This window comes from Leptopilina boulardi, unplaced genomic scaffold, assembly GCF_019393585.1.
Source record: "Leptopilina boulardi isolate dan_hultmark-lab unplaced genomic scaffold, ZJU_Lbou_2.1 LbouV2_362, whole genome shotgun sequence".
Lineage (NCBI taxonomy): Eukaryota > Metazoa > Arthropoda > Insecta > Hymenoptera > Figitidae > Leptopilina > Leptopilina boulardi.
Genome location: NW_026137932.1, coordinates 3,180,384 through 3,196,321, shown reverse-complemented (window position 1 = coordinate 3,196,321; position 15,938 = coordinate 3,180,384). Strand labels below are relative to the sequence as shown.

Sequence of the window (15,938 nt, the reverse complement as noted above, 5' to 3'; positions counted from 1 at the left end):
AATTATTATTATTTTCATTTAATTAAATATTTTATTAAATTCTCATAACAAAAAAAAATATTTTCTAAAAATTTTTAGGAAATATTTTCTTTTTTGTTCTTAAATATAATAAATTCTAAGGTGAGTAAAACATTATTGTGAAAAGTGTCAATATTTTTCTAATATTCAACAGTTTTTCATGCAATACACATTTTTTTTTGTTCAAAACAATAAATAAAAAAAAAAACTTAAAGAATTTCACGTAATTGGAAAATTTATACAAATTATTGTTATAAAATTTTTTTTTTGTGAATTAACATAAATTATTATTGTTTTTATATCGATTTTTACAATGATTTTTTTGATCTATTGTATATTATTATTTTCAAAAGAATTTAATAATAAAAAAATATTTAAATAATTTATATTTAAAGAAATAAAAATAATTACTACTTTCACGATTTTGCATTTTTTTTATCGTTACATATTATCTGTTATTCAATTTTAAAATCATTTCTAGAATGAAAAAAAACTTGATATAATTTTAGAGCAGCTGAATACGAATTTGCTGTCTGTTTTCAAAAATTCAAAATGGTGGATCCAATATGGCTGACGATTTCAAAAACAACTGATTCGCTTATTTTACAAATTAGTATTTAGGATTTTTTTATGTCAGTAATTACGAATTTTGATGACACATTTTCCAAATTCAAAAAGTCAAATTCAATATATTATGGAAACTTTTTTTTTAAATTGAACCACTACAAAAATTTATAAAAATCAAAATATAATTCAAAAATGTTTCTTCCCAATTGGATTTGATATTTTTAATTTGTGAAAAATCAATTTAGATTCATAATCAGCGACCCTAAAAATCCATAGATACCAAGTTTTATAAAAATTGATTAATTATAAAAATTTTGTGTTCGCCATATCGGATTTTGAATTTTAAAAATCTCCATGTGATTTGTCAAATAATAATAATAATAATAATAATAACAAACTTATTACTCGGAGTAGTTTTTTTTGGGTGAAATCCAAATTTCATTGCAGATTTAAAAAAAATTCAAAATGGCGGATACAATATGGCGGCCAAAAATTTTTTTAATTGATTAAATTTGTAACTATTTTGATAATATCGATCATTAAATAATAATTAATAATAATTAATAATTTTCATTCTTTATTTAAATAATAGTGATAAGGTGTTATCAATAATTAACTATATATTATTTTATTTCGTTTGTTGTCAACAATTAAAAATTAAACGACTTTATTTAAATTAATTTAATATATGTTAATTTACTTAATATATTCAACAATGATGGCTATTATACATATATATATATATATATGTAAACAATTAAATAAACATGTGTAAATCAATCAGAGATTAAAAAAAATCAAACATTCACAAAAAATTTACATATATTGTACTTTTTTTGTTAGAAAAAAAGAACAACAACAAAAACAAAAACAATTAATGATGACCCTTGTGATAACCGAATTTTTTGCCATGATGATGATGTCCTTTCTTTCCATGATCCTCATGATGATGATGATGTTTTTCATGTCCATGTTTACCATGATGACCATGATGATGATGATCATGATGTCCCTTATCGTGATGTCCCTTTTTACCATGATGATGTTCATGATGTCCAGAATGATGATGACCACCTTTTTTATGATGTCCTTCTTTATCACCATGATGTTCATTATGATGTCCATGTTTCTCATGATGACCACCCTTATGTTGATCATCATAAAATTTATGTTCCTTGTGATATTCATCTTTATGTTCCTTTTTATGATAACCATGTGTTTTTTCTCCTTTCTTGTGTCCTTTTTTATGTCCATGCTTATGTCCCTTGTGACCATGACCATGTTCATGATGTTCACCATGTTCACCATGCTCGTCGTGATGATGTTTTTTGTGACCCTCATGCTCATGATGTTCACCTTCGTGATGTTCTTTACCATGATGTCCATGATCACCCTTATCGTGATGATGATGATGATGATAACCTTTGTGTCCTTTTTCACCATGTTCATCGTGATGATGTTTATGATGTTCATCACCACCGCCATGTTCGCCATGATGTTCCTTATGATGACTTGCAGCTATTTCCAAATCATTATCAAATTTTATTTCCCTTCCTCTACAAATAGCAATTATTGCGCATAGCACAGCTAGTGTGATGCAGAGTCTTATCCCTGTCATCCCAGCCATGCTGTGTGAAACTTTATGTATTATATCAAAATGAATTAACTGACTAAGAATTGTTTCTGATCTAAAGCTTATATAGCCATTGACGCCTTTATATTTATATCGACGTAATCGCTTTCGTCTGTTTTCTTTTACTTTAGCCCAGACTTATTTTACAATGAGAGAGAGACAATCATTTCGCAAACTATTGTTTCGGACGATTGAACAAAAAAAAAAAAAAAAAACAAAAAAAACAAAAGAGTTGCAGTGAAATGTCCAATTTTTTAGTAAGTAAAAAGGTAACCTTAATATATATTTATGTGCAATTAATTATAAACCCATATATAGAAGCGAATCAATTAATGAGAAAAACTTATTGAAATGATATTTACTAAAAAGGAAAAAAAAATAACTAAGTCTTTTGAATCTGAATAAAAACCTTGAATTCTTAGTTAAATATTTGTAAACAGGGATGTGTACGTTCAAAGTTCAATGCAATCTAGTGAATATTTAGTAACTTTCTAGTAACAACCAAAATTTTTGGAAAATTACTAGAAAGTTACTAAACATTCACTAGATTTCATTATAGTGTGAACGGCTAAATGTTTGGTTGGTTTCCATTGTCTCCACTCGCCAGGCATTTGTCATAATTCTCGTCAACTACCGCACCCTGCTCTAATAAAATTTTAGTGATTTTCTTGTTAAAACTAAAAGTTACTATAAAGTTACTAAATTTTTACTAAAGCAGGGTGCGGTAGTTGACGAGAATTATGACAAATAGCGAGTCGGGACAATGGAAACCAACCGATGTATTTCTAGTTACAACCAAAATTTTTTGAAAATTACTATAGAAATTTACTAAACATTCACTAGATTTCATAAAAGTGTAGTTGGTTTCTATTGTCCCCACTCGCCATTTGTCATAATTCTCCTCAACTACCGCACCCTGCTCTAGTAAAAATTTAGTAACTTTTAGTTTTAACAATAAAGTGACTAAATTTTCACTAAAGCAGGGTGCGGTATTTGACGAGAATTATGACAAATAGCGTGTGGGAACATAATGGAAACCAACCTAGAGTAATTAACAAATGTTAAATAACCTAAATTTCAAATTGAATACAATTTTTACATTTATGTTCAACGGAAAATTTTCATGTTACGGAGTACAAATTTTACCTCAAAAATTGATTTTTTTTCACTCTCTTTTTGCCAATTGAAATTTTATTTTTCGACAAATGGTACCTAAGCTTCTAAAATTTTTAGGTTATATTTAGTGATAGTTTTATCTAAATAAAATGTTCTATTTTAATTAAGCAAAATCAAAAATGCATTTTATTGAATATTTTACATGTAATAAAGACATAAATATCAGTGGTTTGTATAACGAGTTGACCATCTTTATGTATTTTGACTTCAAAAATCAAAAATATAACCTAAAAATTTTTGAAGCTTAGGTACCTTTTGTCGCGAAGCGTCACACATATGTCCATCTTAAAAAAAAATACTAAACATAATTCGATTTCAATGTCAATGGGTATATTAAGGTTTTTGGGTCGCTGAATATGAATTTGATGTCAGATTTGCAAAATTCAAAATGGCGGACCCAATATGTCGTCGAAAAAAAATTTTTAAATTGACCAGATTTGCATGAAAATGGTTTCTTTAGGGTTTTTGGGGTCGCTGAATCCAAATTTGAGGTCAGATTTTAAAAAATCAAAATGGCGGACCCAATATGGCGGAAAAATTTAAAATTGATTCGATTCATTCAAAATTCGGTACTAGGGGATTTTTCGGGTCGCTGAATCCAAATTTGAAGTCAGTTTTTAAAAAATTAAAAATGGCGGTTCCAATATGGCGGAAAAATTTTAAATTGATTCGATTCATTCAAAATTCGGTTATATCGACATTTTTTTTGACAAATTTGTTTTTTTATCGGTCAATTATGAATAATTAAAAAAAATTCTTTTAAAAATCTTTTGCAATATGTAAACAATAAATAAATTTTTAAAAAAACTTATCATTAAATAAATACGACATTTAAATATTGGATTTTAATTACACTTTCAGGCTATGGAAATGAAAAAAAAAAAAATTATGTAACATGAACTTCTAATAACCATGTAAATTACACAACTATTTACTTAAGGAGTTAGGGAAGCGTGAAAGCATCGACTTTCACAGATCGAAACAATACCATATCAAATATAAAAAGAAATTCTCTTTTGTAAGACATTAAATCCCACTTGAAATTTCTGCAAAATCTTTTTCTACATCGAAAGCATATACCCCACCGTAGAGAAAATAAGATCCAAAAAAAAAGAAAATTTAACAGTATAAATAACACAAGACACAGATATATCAAAGTCATTAGATTATCGCGTTATCAACGACAACACTAGTCAAAGATTTCAAAAATGGCACTTCGTGGCTTTTTTCTATTTGGATTAATATATATTCTATTAATAACAATAACATCGGCAAGAAATGTTGAAATACAACGTGATCTTGAAACAGCAGCGTCTGATCATCATCATGAGAAAGGTGGTGGCGATGAACATCATGAGGATCATCATCATGAAAATCATGAAAAAGGCCACAAGGGTTATGAAGGTGATCATCATCATGAAAAAGGTGAAAAGGGTCATCACGACAAGGATCATCATCATCATCATTTTGATGAGCATGGCGGTGATAAGAAACATCATCATCATGATGATGGTTATCATCATCATCATCATAAAGGTGAAAAAGGTGAGAAAGGCCATAAATTTCATGAGAAAGGACATTATGGTAAGGGACACAGTACAAAGGGACATCATGAAATTAAGAAATTAGATGAATTTAAAAAAAATAAACATTTCCACGATGAACATCATGACGATGGACATGAGGAGCATCATGGTGGTGATCATCATGAGCATAAGCATAAAAAGGGACATCATCATAAAAAAGGACATCATCATAAGGGTCATCATGAAAAACATCATGGTGAGAAGGGTCATCATCATAAAGGAAAACATCATCATGATCATAAAGGTCATAAAGATGAGAAAGGTCATCATGATCATCATCATCATCATCATAGTCATGGCAAGAAAGGTGGACACGAAGATCATAAAAAGTGGCATTTTAAGAAAGGACACTAAATTCAATTTTTTAATTCTATTATCTCATAATTAAAAAATTTATTTTAATTTGTTAAAATTTGTTTCATTAAATATTGACTGTTATTCAACAAAGAAAACATACATTATTATATAATTTTGTTATTGTTATTATGTTATATATTCATCTATTGTAAAATATTGACTGTTATATTAATGACATGTAATTTAATAAAAAAAATTTTTAAGAATGTTTTTAATATTAAAATAATGCCTAAAAATCATCAGCCTTCTAATGTCGTTTCCCACCATTAAATTCTAAAGTAAAAATGAACAATTCCGATAAAAAATAATTATTCAAAAAGTGATATTTGAAAAATTTTAATACTCAAAACATTTTTTTTTTTTTATTTGCAAAAAATCCCATGTGGAATTTTCTAGTAGAGTTATTTGCGATGACATCAGATATACCGATAACAACATTGTTGGTTTTTATTTATTTTTCTTTTTTGGCAAAGAGGAAATTGCGTTCTTTCAATTTCAAAACTACTGTTCCTGCTGCATTTCATACTTTTAAAAGAAAAACTTTTATTCCCCTTTTTCATATAATAAATGGGGCATAAGATGGGGCAAATACAAAAAGAAGAAATAAAGAATAATCAGAAACAAGAAGAAAAGTAAAAATGTATTTTGCTTTAAAATTTATCTTTCTTTTTAAGATGAACTTTTAGTCATCGTAGAATATTGCCATTTTGGAAATCTACACAATTATTATCTCCTTCGACATAGAAATGTTTTTATAGACCAAATTGATCCTGCTACGGGAAAATTGAATGTTAACGTTATTCAGGATATTTTGTCCAAAACCAATAATTACAACGTAATAAGGTAAATGTCCCAATTACTGTGATGTACAACCCAAATCCGACTTTAATGATAAAATAATAAAAGTGTAAATGAAATAATGATTTAATTCTTTTTGTTAAATCACTACCTCCACAGCACCGAAAATTTCCTGAAAATTTCCTAAAGATTTATTTGCAAACTTCGGAAACTTTAATTGCAAAGTTTAGAGAAAATTGTATAAAGATTTAAATGTCCAAAATGAATAAATGTTTGGCGTAAAACTTGACGGAAGATTTAAATTAAATTTTCCAGAAATTTTCGACGCGAAAATTGAGTGAAGATTTAAATTAAAGTTTCGTGAAATGTTTGGCGTAAAAGTTGACTAAAAATTTAAATTAAATATTTATTAAAAATTTATACCGAATGTTGAGTGAAAATGTAATTTAAATATTCAGTCAATTTTTGTGACGAACATTTCCTAAAAATTTAAATTAAATTTTCAGAAAAGGTTGGACGAAAATATTTGTAAAAAATACAAAAATAATATTTAAGAAGTATTAATATTATTATTAATATTAATAATAATAGATAGATAGATAGATAGATAGATCTTTATTATTATTATTATTATTATTATTATCAATAAAAAAATTTACTATCTGGGATTAAAAATAAAATAAATAATATACAAACATTGTTGCTCTGCTTTGATTCACATTGAATCAAGCACTGCATGCTTGTTGAGCAAGAACATTTGAAAACAAATTATGGGGTGCTGGGGATTGAACCTACATTCGCCGCGCGCTAGCTAAAGACCCTAAGCACTACACTACAGATATCTGACTGAAAAAAAAAAAATCTTCCACACACTCTACAACTTTATATTATCGACTTTTGAGTCGATAAGTAGGATCACTTGTCTATCAGAAAGTTGTAGAGTGTGTGGAAGATTTTTTTTTTCAGTCAGATATCTGTAGTGTAGTGGTTAGGGTCTTTAGCTAGCGCGCGGCGAATGTAGGTTCAATCCCCAGCACCCCATAATTTGTTTTCAAAAGTTCTTGCTCAACAAGAATGCAGTGCTTGATTCAATGTGAATCAAAGCAGAGCAACAATGTTTGTATATTATTTATTTTATTTTTAATCCCAGATAGTAAATTTTTTTATTGATAATAATAATAATAATAATAATAATAATAATAATAATAATAATAATAATAATAATAATAATAATAATAATAATAATAATAATAATAATAATAATAATAATAATAATAATAATAATAATAATAATAATAATAAAGATCTATCTATCTATCTATCTATTATTATTATTAATATTAATAATAATATTAATACTTCTTAAATATTATTTTTTACAAATATTTTCGTCCAACCTTTTCTGAAAATTTAATTTAAATTTTTAGGAAATGTTCGTCACAAAAATTGACTGAATATTTAAATTACATTTTCACTCAACATTCGGTATAAATTTTTAATAAATATTTAATTTAAATTTTTAGTCAACTTTTACGCCAAACATTTCACGAAACTTTAATTTAAATCTTCACTCAATTTTCGCGTCGAAAATTTCTGGAAAATTTAATTTAAATCTTCCGTCAAGTTTTACGCCAAACATTTATTCATTTTGGACATTTAAATCTTTATACAATTTTCTCTAAACTTTGCAATTAAAGTTTCCGAAGTTTGCAAATAAATCTTTAGGAAATTTTCAGGAAATTTTCGGTGCTGTGGGGGATATTAGTGTCTATTAAAATAGAAACGATACTTTAAACTTGATGAAATAACAAATATATTATTAAAATTATATTAAAAATATTAACTTTCTTAAAAATGGTATATATGCTGGTATTACTGCAAGTTTGCATGAATTGCAGTCGAACCTCGATAAGTGAGAATCCAAGGGACCGAAAATTTCTTCTCACTTATCGAGGTTTCTCAGTAAGACAGGTTCTCACTTATGAAGGTCGAAGAGTGGGTTTTCTCACTTACAGAGGTTATTGCACTGATAGAGGCTTTTTAAGGGTTTTGTTAATTAAAGTTTCACTTTTACGTAATAAGAAATTATATATAATTATTTATTTAACAAGTTTAATAAAAATTGTTATTGCTTTAAGCTTTATGAAAAAAGTCTGTTATTACTGTTTGTTTTTTAGTTGCGCAATTCTTAACATGATTTTTAAGCTCATAAATTTTTTCAAAAACTGATTCATTAATATTTGTCGAAAATTCAAAAAATCTGTAAATTCACTTTCTATTACATTTCGTTTCTTTCCACTTTCAAATTCTTTTATAATGTTTAGTTTTTCACTTAATGAAAAAGATTTAAGTTTACTTTTCGACATTTTGAATATTAGAAATAAAGCAATTCGCAAACGCTTCTTATTACAGTCGTTTTGAAACTAAAGTTTATTTTGTATGCTAGGTATAATTGTAGTTTGAACAAAGAGCCTTTGTTCTTACACGTCTAATCAAATTTTAATTACTGTTTATTAATTTCATATTGACTTTTAGAAAATTATAATATAGAAAAGAATCTCAGTTATAGAGGTCTGAATAGCGCGCTTTTCTCACTTACAGAGGTCTAATCAAGAAAAATGATTCTCACTTACAGATTCTCACTTATAAAGGTTTTTGCATGTAAAAATGACGGGACCTGAAAATTCTTCTCACTTATAGAGGTTTCTCAGTTAGACAAGTCTCACTTATCGAGGATCGACTGTATTTAGTTTTCATCTATATTCTACTCTCGAAAATCCTACACTACACAAAATCCTATGTTAAGTTGCACAAAAAGCTGAAAACACGTTATTTGGGGATTTTTGAATCGCTGATTACGAATCTAAAGTCAGTTTCTCAAAATTCAAAATCGCAGATCCAATATGGCGGATGAAATTTTCAAAAGTAGAACTATTTTCCTGAAAATTCGTTACTCTGGGGTTTTTAAGATCGCTGATTATGAATTTGACATCAGATTTACAGAATTCAAAATGGCGGTTCCAATATAGCGGATTTTTTTTAACTTCATCACATTCATGCACTTAAAAATTGTTACTCAATTTTTTTTTTGCCGCTAATTACAAATCTGATAATAAAATTTTAATTAATGTTCTCAAAAACCTCCAAATAACAAGTTTCTAGTGAATTACAAAGTAAAAAAAGAATTATTCTATCTTATTCTTGTTGGGATTTATTTCATAAAATGACTCTTTTTTGCGCTAGTCATTATTACGTATAAGTGGTATAAATGAAAATGGAGAATTGCTCGTGCAAATCGCATATTGAGAATATAGAAAAGAAATTTATTTTACAAGCCAAATTATTACGTATAAATAAATATGATTTAAATATATATTGTTTATTATTTGAAAAATTAAAGGTTAGACTAGTTAAGATTAAAAGTAATCCAAGATATTGATTAGGAAAATATTTCACTATATCATAAAAGTATTACATCTAAATGCGGTGCGCGTGTAAATTTCAATCCTTTTGTAATCGTTTCTATACTGTTTGAAGAATGTTGATCTGCACGAGTGATTTCTATAGCTATACTTTTGATTTGCACTACTGACCATGCTACGTGTCATGAAATTAACCAATCATCCTTGAGACTGTATAGTGACAAATAATTTTTTTTTTTTTAATCGAAATATTATTGTTGAAATCTCTTTCTCAATGTATAAAGCAATTTACAATCTTCTTAAAAAAAATATATATATAAATAACCAATGTAAAATTGACATTTAAAAGGTATAAAAGAGCTAAACAACTACCATAGCCTAGTGCATAACAGATAGCACCTTTCTATACTCAAATAAATAATTATTTTACCTTACATCAAAATTTATAAATGTTTATCATCAAATACTAATTTAATTAAAGCAAACTCTTTAAAAAAAATTGGCTAATTAAAAATGAAAAAATGGTACAAAAATTGGTGTTTAGTTTTTTATACATTACTATTTTTATTAACAATATCAGTTAGTGAGAAAAATGATACTGACATTGAAGAAAATTTATCAGAAGAATTTTTGGAAATTGATGAAATTATTCCTGTGGATTCATTTGAGATTATAGAGGAAGTCGTAACAATTCGACCAATTAAAAAAATTAAAAAAAAGAATAAAATTTTTAAAAAGCCACATATTATAGAACCTGATGCCGAAATGCTACCAATTCATTATAAAAGAATTCAACCACCAGGAGTTGATCATATGGAAATGATATTTGCTCATCCAAATAAATTTGGTTCTCAAATTTATGTTAAATCCATTGTTCCAGATACAAAATCTGACGAGGATCTTTATAAAAGCAGTAAATTTATCAATGAAAAATATATTCATTCTACATGAAAATGAAATTTAATTTTTTTGTAAATATGTATATTGAAGAATAATAATTTTTTAAAGAAAGTATTATTTGTTTCTTATGTGAAAAAACGAATTTCCTCACTTGCACCTACTTAGAGAATAATTATATTTTTTTTATCGTAAATTTTTGTTTTATTAAGGCAGAAAAATCTGAAAAAATGATTTTTATTGTAGTAAGTTTGCAAAACAAATTAATAATCTGTTACTGCTAGAATATTTTTTATAAATATCTATATATGTGACACGGACAGTTAAAAGGGACCTACGGTCCGAAAAAATCGATTTTCATTTTTTTATTGATTCTTATAGTAAATAAGCCGCTCTTTCCAACGCATTAAACCGCAGCTTTCTAGCTGCATTAGTTTTTTTTAACAATTTCACTTCAAAGTTAGGCACTTTGACAAAAAAAAGTACAACAAAATCAAATTTGACAAACTTTTCTAAAATTAATCAAATTCGCTTGAAACTCGTTACTCAGGGGTTTTTGGGGTCGCTGATTACGAATCCGCTGTTAGTTTTTGATAATTCAAAATGGCGGATCCAGTATGGCGGATGACTTTTTTAAAAATTGATCGGATTCGCTTGAAATTCGTTACTCGGGGGATTTTGGGCTCGCTGATTACGAATCCGATGTTAGTTTTTAAAAATTCAAAATGGCAGATCCAATATGGCGGATGAGTTATTTACAAATTATACGGATTTGCTTTTCAGAATTTTTAAATGTATGATTTTAATACAAATAGATATATTATGGTCTTTTAAATGAGCAAACGAAATTTTTGAGTTTTACACAAATTCGAACAAATTTGAAATGTTGTCCTCCATATTGGATCCGCCATTTTAAATTTTTTAAAAATTACATCATATTTGTAATCAGCGACCCCAAAAACCCCTGAGTAACGATTTTCAAGCGAATCCGATCAATTTTTAAAACACTCATCCGCCATATTGGATCCGCCATTTTGAATTTTTAAAAACTAACATCATATTCGTAATTAGCGACCCCGAAAACCCCCGAGTGACGAATTTCAAGCGAAACTGATCAATTATTAAAAAAGTCATCCGCCATTTTGAATTTTCAAAAACTAACATCATAATCGTCATCAGCGACCCCAAAAACCCCCGAGTAACAAGTTTCAATTCATTAAAACGTTCACAAGCATCAAAATCAACTTGCTAAACTTCAAAGTCGTTTTTCTCGAAATCTTTTTTTCGGATCGTAGGTCCCTTTTAACTGTCCGTGTCACATATACTTTTTTAATATTACAAAAAGCATTAGACTAAACAATTATCAATATATTTAAAAAAAAAAATAATTTAAAAAATAATTTTTAATTTGCTTTTCTATGAGTAAAGTGAAAGAACCGGTCAAAAAATTTTTTATTTTGAAAACTAAAAAAACAAAAAAAGGAAAAGAAATTTTTGTAAACAAATTATTTAAACAGAAAATATTATAGGCCCAGTCTAAAACTTTTTGAAAAATATTCTTAGTATTTTCCAGGTATGTAAAAATAATTTTACCAATTTTTTATTTACTCATATGAAATCTTTGTATGTCTTTCTGTGTATTTTTACTTAAAAATTGTTAAAACATAACCTAAAATTTTTTGCTTCAACTACCTTTCTTCCAGAGTTGCCAGATTGGGCGATTTAAAGTTCCATAAAATGCGCCTTTTATGGAACTTTAAATCGCCTAATCTGGCAACCCTGGAAGGAAGGTAGCTGAAGCAAAAAATTTTAGGTTATGTTTTAACAATTTTTAAGTAAAAATACACAGAAAGACACACAAAGATTTCATATGAGTAAATAAAAAGGAACTTTCAAATCGAGGTAAAACTTTCGTAAACATAACCTATAATTCGTTTGCTTATTTATTAATTTTTTTTTGCGTAGGGACTTTTGGGAAATCTGCATACAGATACCTCAAATTCCACACTCCAAGGTTATGTGGGATTGGTAAAAAATTAAAAAAAACGTTATTCTATTTCTGCGGTTATCCTGCGTTATCAATTTTAAAAAATAATAAAATCGATTATCAATGTCAAAGCGGAATTAACAGCACACCATAAAAAAAAAGAAAACATTAAAATAAGTCAATAAAAAAATATACAAAATAAATAATGTTAAAAGATAAAATATTGTAAATAAGACAAAAATGGACAAAAATGAGTCTAGAAAAATATAAGTAAAAAAAGACAAAAATAAAAGAATCTGTTATACTAAACTCAATTTCACTGGAAAATAATTTTTTTTCAAAAATAATTGATTTTTAACAATTTTTGAAAATTTTGAATTTTCCTTCAAAAATTAATAAAACACAAAATATAAATATAAAATTATAAAAAGACAATAAAGACAGGAAATAAATAAAAAATAAACAAAATAAAAATTCTACAATAATTTTATTAATTTATGGCGTATGATAAATCATGCCACGAACTAATAAAATTATATATAGAAGTGTCACGACTTTTCAAAATGTCGTTAAACCGGAAGGACGCAGCATTTATGCAATTTATGATATACAATAGAACATCCAAAATGTAAAAATAAATTAAAAATAAAAAGTAGTAGTATACAATAAGAAATATATATAATTATATCACACAAATATCAAAAAATCATAATCGAGAAACAATTCTATTTTATAATATAAAACATTTCTTGCGCGTGAAAGCGTGAAAAATCCCTTCCTTTTTATTTGATTTCAACGCATGAATACAATTGATAGAAAGTATAGAAAGATCAAATATAACAGTTCCGGAAGTATATTCGGCGAATACTTAAGCATCTGTCAGATTTTATTTTGTTACTCAGTGTTGCTCACTACAAGTTCATTGAAAATGATACAAAAAACAATATTTTTTTACATCATTATTTTATTCTTTGGTTATTCATTGTCAGCACGAAAAATTGTTAATCATGTTTCTAAATTACAAAATCAAGGAAAAATTCTTCAACAGAAAAATTTAACTTTTGACGTGCAACCAAATACTAGTCATGATAAATATAATTCCTCTGATTCTAATGATGGTAATAAGCGTCATCATCACCATCATAAACAATATGGTGAAGAAAGTAATGAGGACTACAAAAGTCAAGGTAAACACAATCAAGCTCATAAAAAGCATAAATATGATAGTGATGATGATGAGAAAAATGATAATATTTATGAAGAGCATTATCATAAGGAGGGAGAAGGTGGTGAAAATGGTCACATTGGTGGTAAATATAGTGAAAGAGAAGGTCATAAAAAAGGTCACAAGACCAAGGCGTACAATAATAAATTCCATAGGGATGAATTTTACAAGCAACGTAAAATTTATGATGACGGTTATAGTGAAGAAAATCATGGCAAAAGTGAAGATAATCATAGTCAACGTGAAAAAAAGAAGAAAAATTTAAAGAAGAATGATAAACAAGAGTATGAGAAAAAGAATCATTCTCATAATAATGAGGAAGATCAACATGGTGTGAAAGTAAAAAAAAATCGTAATCAACAAAATCATGTGATTAATTTTAATATTGGACATATTCAAGATAAGGAAAGCCAACAACAAAATCGTGTAAGTGACTTTAATGATAGTCATCTTCAACATAAGGGAAGCAATCATCAAAATCGTGGGAATGTTTTTAATAACAATCATCATCAAAATATAGAAAGCAATCAACAAAATCGTCTGAATGACCCAAATAAAGGAAATCTTCAAAATGAAGGAAGCAATCAACAAAATCGTGTGTATTACTTTAATAACGGACATTTTCAAAATGTAGGAAACAATCAACAAAATCGTGTAAATAACCCAAATAAAGGACATCTTCATAATGTAGGAAGCAATCAACAAAATCGTATCAATTTTTTTAATAACGGTAATATTCAAAACGAAAGAACCAATCAAGAAAATCGTTTAAATGACCTAAATAAAAAACACCTTCAAATTGAAGGAAACAATCAACAAAATCGTATTTATAACTTTAATAACGAAAATTTTCAAAATATAAGAAATAATCAACAAAATCGTGAGAATAATTTCAATAATGGAAATCTTCAAAATCTAAGAAGCAATCAACAAAGTCGTGAGAATAATTTTAATAATGGTCATCTTCAAAATCTTGGAAGCAATCAACAAAATCGTGTAATACACTTTAATATTGGACATGTTCAAAATAAAGGAAACAATCAACAAAATCATGTGAATGACTTTAATAACGTACATTTTCAAAATCAAGGAAGCAATCAACAAATTCTTGTTAACAATTGTAATAAAGATCATTTACAAAATGAAGGAAGCAATCAACAAAATCGTGTGTATAATTTTAATAATGGACATCTACAAAATCTAGGAGACAATCACCAAAATCGTGTTTATGGCTTTAATAGTGGATATTTTCAAAATCTAGGAAGCAATCAACAAAATAATCGTGGCAATAACTTTAATGATTTATATCTTCAAAATAGAGGAAGCAATCAATATGAAGCACTAATGGGGAGACTTTATAAAAATATAAAAGGTTTTAAATAATTAATTTCTTCCTAATTGCATAAATACTGACCTTCTGGTTTGGAAGTATTTTGAAAAGTCGTGATACTTCTATAATAATTTTATTAGTTCGTGGTGTATGTTTGGTTTCCATTATCCCCACTCGCCATTTGTTATAATTCTCGTCGAGTACCGTATTCCTGCTCTAGTGAAAATTTAGTAACTTTATAGTAACTTTTAATTTTAACAAGAAAGGCACTAAAGTTTTACTAGAGCAGGGTGCGGTAGTTCACGAGAATTATGACAAATCGCGAGTGGAGACAATGGAAAGCAACCTACATTGGTTACAACATACGACATAAATTAATAAAATTATTATAGAATTGTCACGGCTTTTTAAAATGTCGCCATTTGTCATAATTCTCGTCAACTACCGCACCCTGCTCTAGTGAAAATTTAGGGATTTTATTGTTAATATTAATAGTTACTAAATTTTCACTAGAGCAGGGTGCGGTAGTTGACGAGAATTATGACAAATGACGAGTGGGAACAATGGAAACTAACCTATATCTAAACTTTCTTTTAGAATATATTATTGAAAAATATTAATGTAAATTTATATTTTTATACTTTTTTAAATATTTTATGAAATAAATATTATTAACAAGAATAAAAAAAAGAAATTCTTTTATTAATCAACAAAAACACACATAATTATTCCCTCCTCGTCATTATAGATGTTAAAGTTATTTGAACTAATTTATAAATTCCAAATGCCATAAATAATTCTTTCTTATTATTTAAAATTATTTATTAATTAAAAATATTTTCAATCTTTCATCTATTTTTTATTGATTAAAAATTTTAATCATTTTAATTTATTTTTCCTCAAAACTTTAATTAACAAAATGATTGTATAACCTATCCCTGG

General features: G+C 27.0%; 4 protein-coding genes across 4 annotated transcripts; 3 read left to right on the top strand and 1 right to left on the bottom strand.

Annotated features, from left to right (window-relative positions):
- Positions 1-1,149: 1,149 nt before the first annotated feature.
- On the bottom strand, positions 1,150-2,288 carry LOC127286554 (histidine-rich glycoprotein). Its single transcript, XM_051313027.1, has one exon. It carries the CDS (start codon positions 2,210-2,212, stop codon positions 1,460-1,462), a length of 753 nt encoding a protein of 250 aa, XP_051168984.1. The 5' UTR covers positions 2,213-2,288; the 3' UTR covers positions 1,150-1,459.
- Positions 2,289-4,544: 2,256 nt separating this feature from the next.
- Positions 4,545-5,537, top strand: LOC127286533 (histidine-rich glycoprotein-like). The gene has a single exon (XM_051312977.1). It carries the CDS (start codon positions 4,603-4,605, stop codon positions 5,332-5,334), a length of 732 nt encoding a protein of 243 aa, XP_051168934.1. The 5' UTR covers positions 4,545-4,602; the 3' UTR covers positions 5,335-5,537.
- A 4,391-nt stretch (positions 5,538-9,928) lies between these two features.
- On the top strand, positions 9,929-10,571 carry LOC127286616 (uncharacterized). The gene has a single exon (XM_051313106.1). The coding sequence runs from the start codon at positions 10,071-10,073 to the stop codon at positions 10,506-10,508; it is 438 nt and encodes a 145-aa protein (XP_051169063.1). The 5' UTR covers positions 9,929-10,070; the 3' UTR covers positions 10,509-10,571.
- A 2,722-nt stretch (positions 10,572-13,293) lies between these two features.
- Positions 13,294-15,410, top strand: LOC127286532 (GATA zinc finger domain-containing protein 14-like). Its single transcript, XM_051312976.1, has one exon. The coding sequence runs from the start codon at positions 13,370-13,372 to the stop codon at positions 15,047-15,049; it is 1,680 nt and encodes a 559-aa protein (XP_051168933.1). The 5' UTR covers positions 13,294-13,369; the 3' UTR covers positions 15,050-15,410.
- The last annotated feature ends 528 nt before the right edge of the window (positions 15,411-15,938 follow it).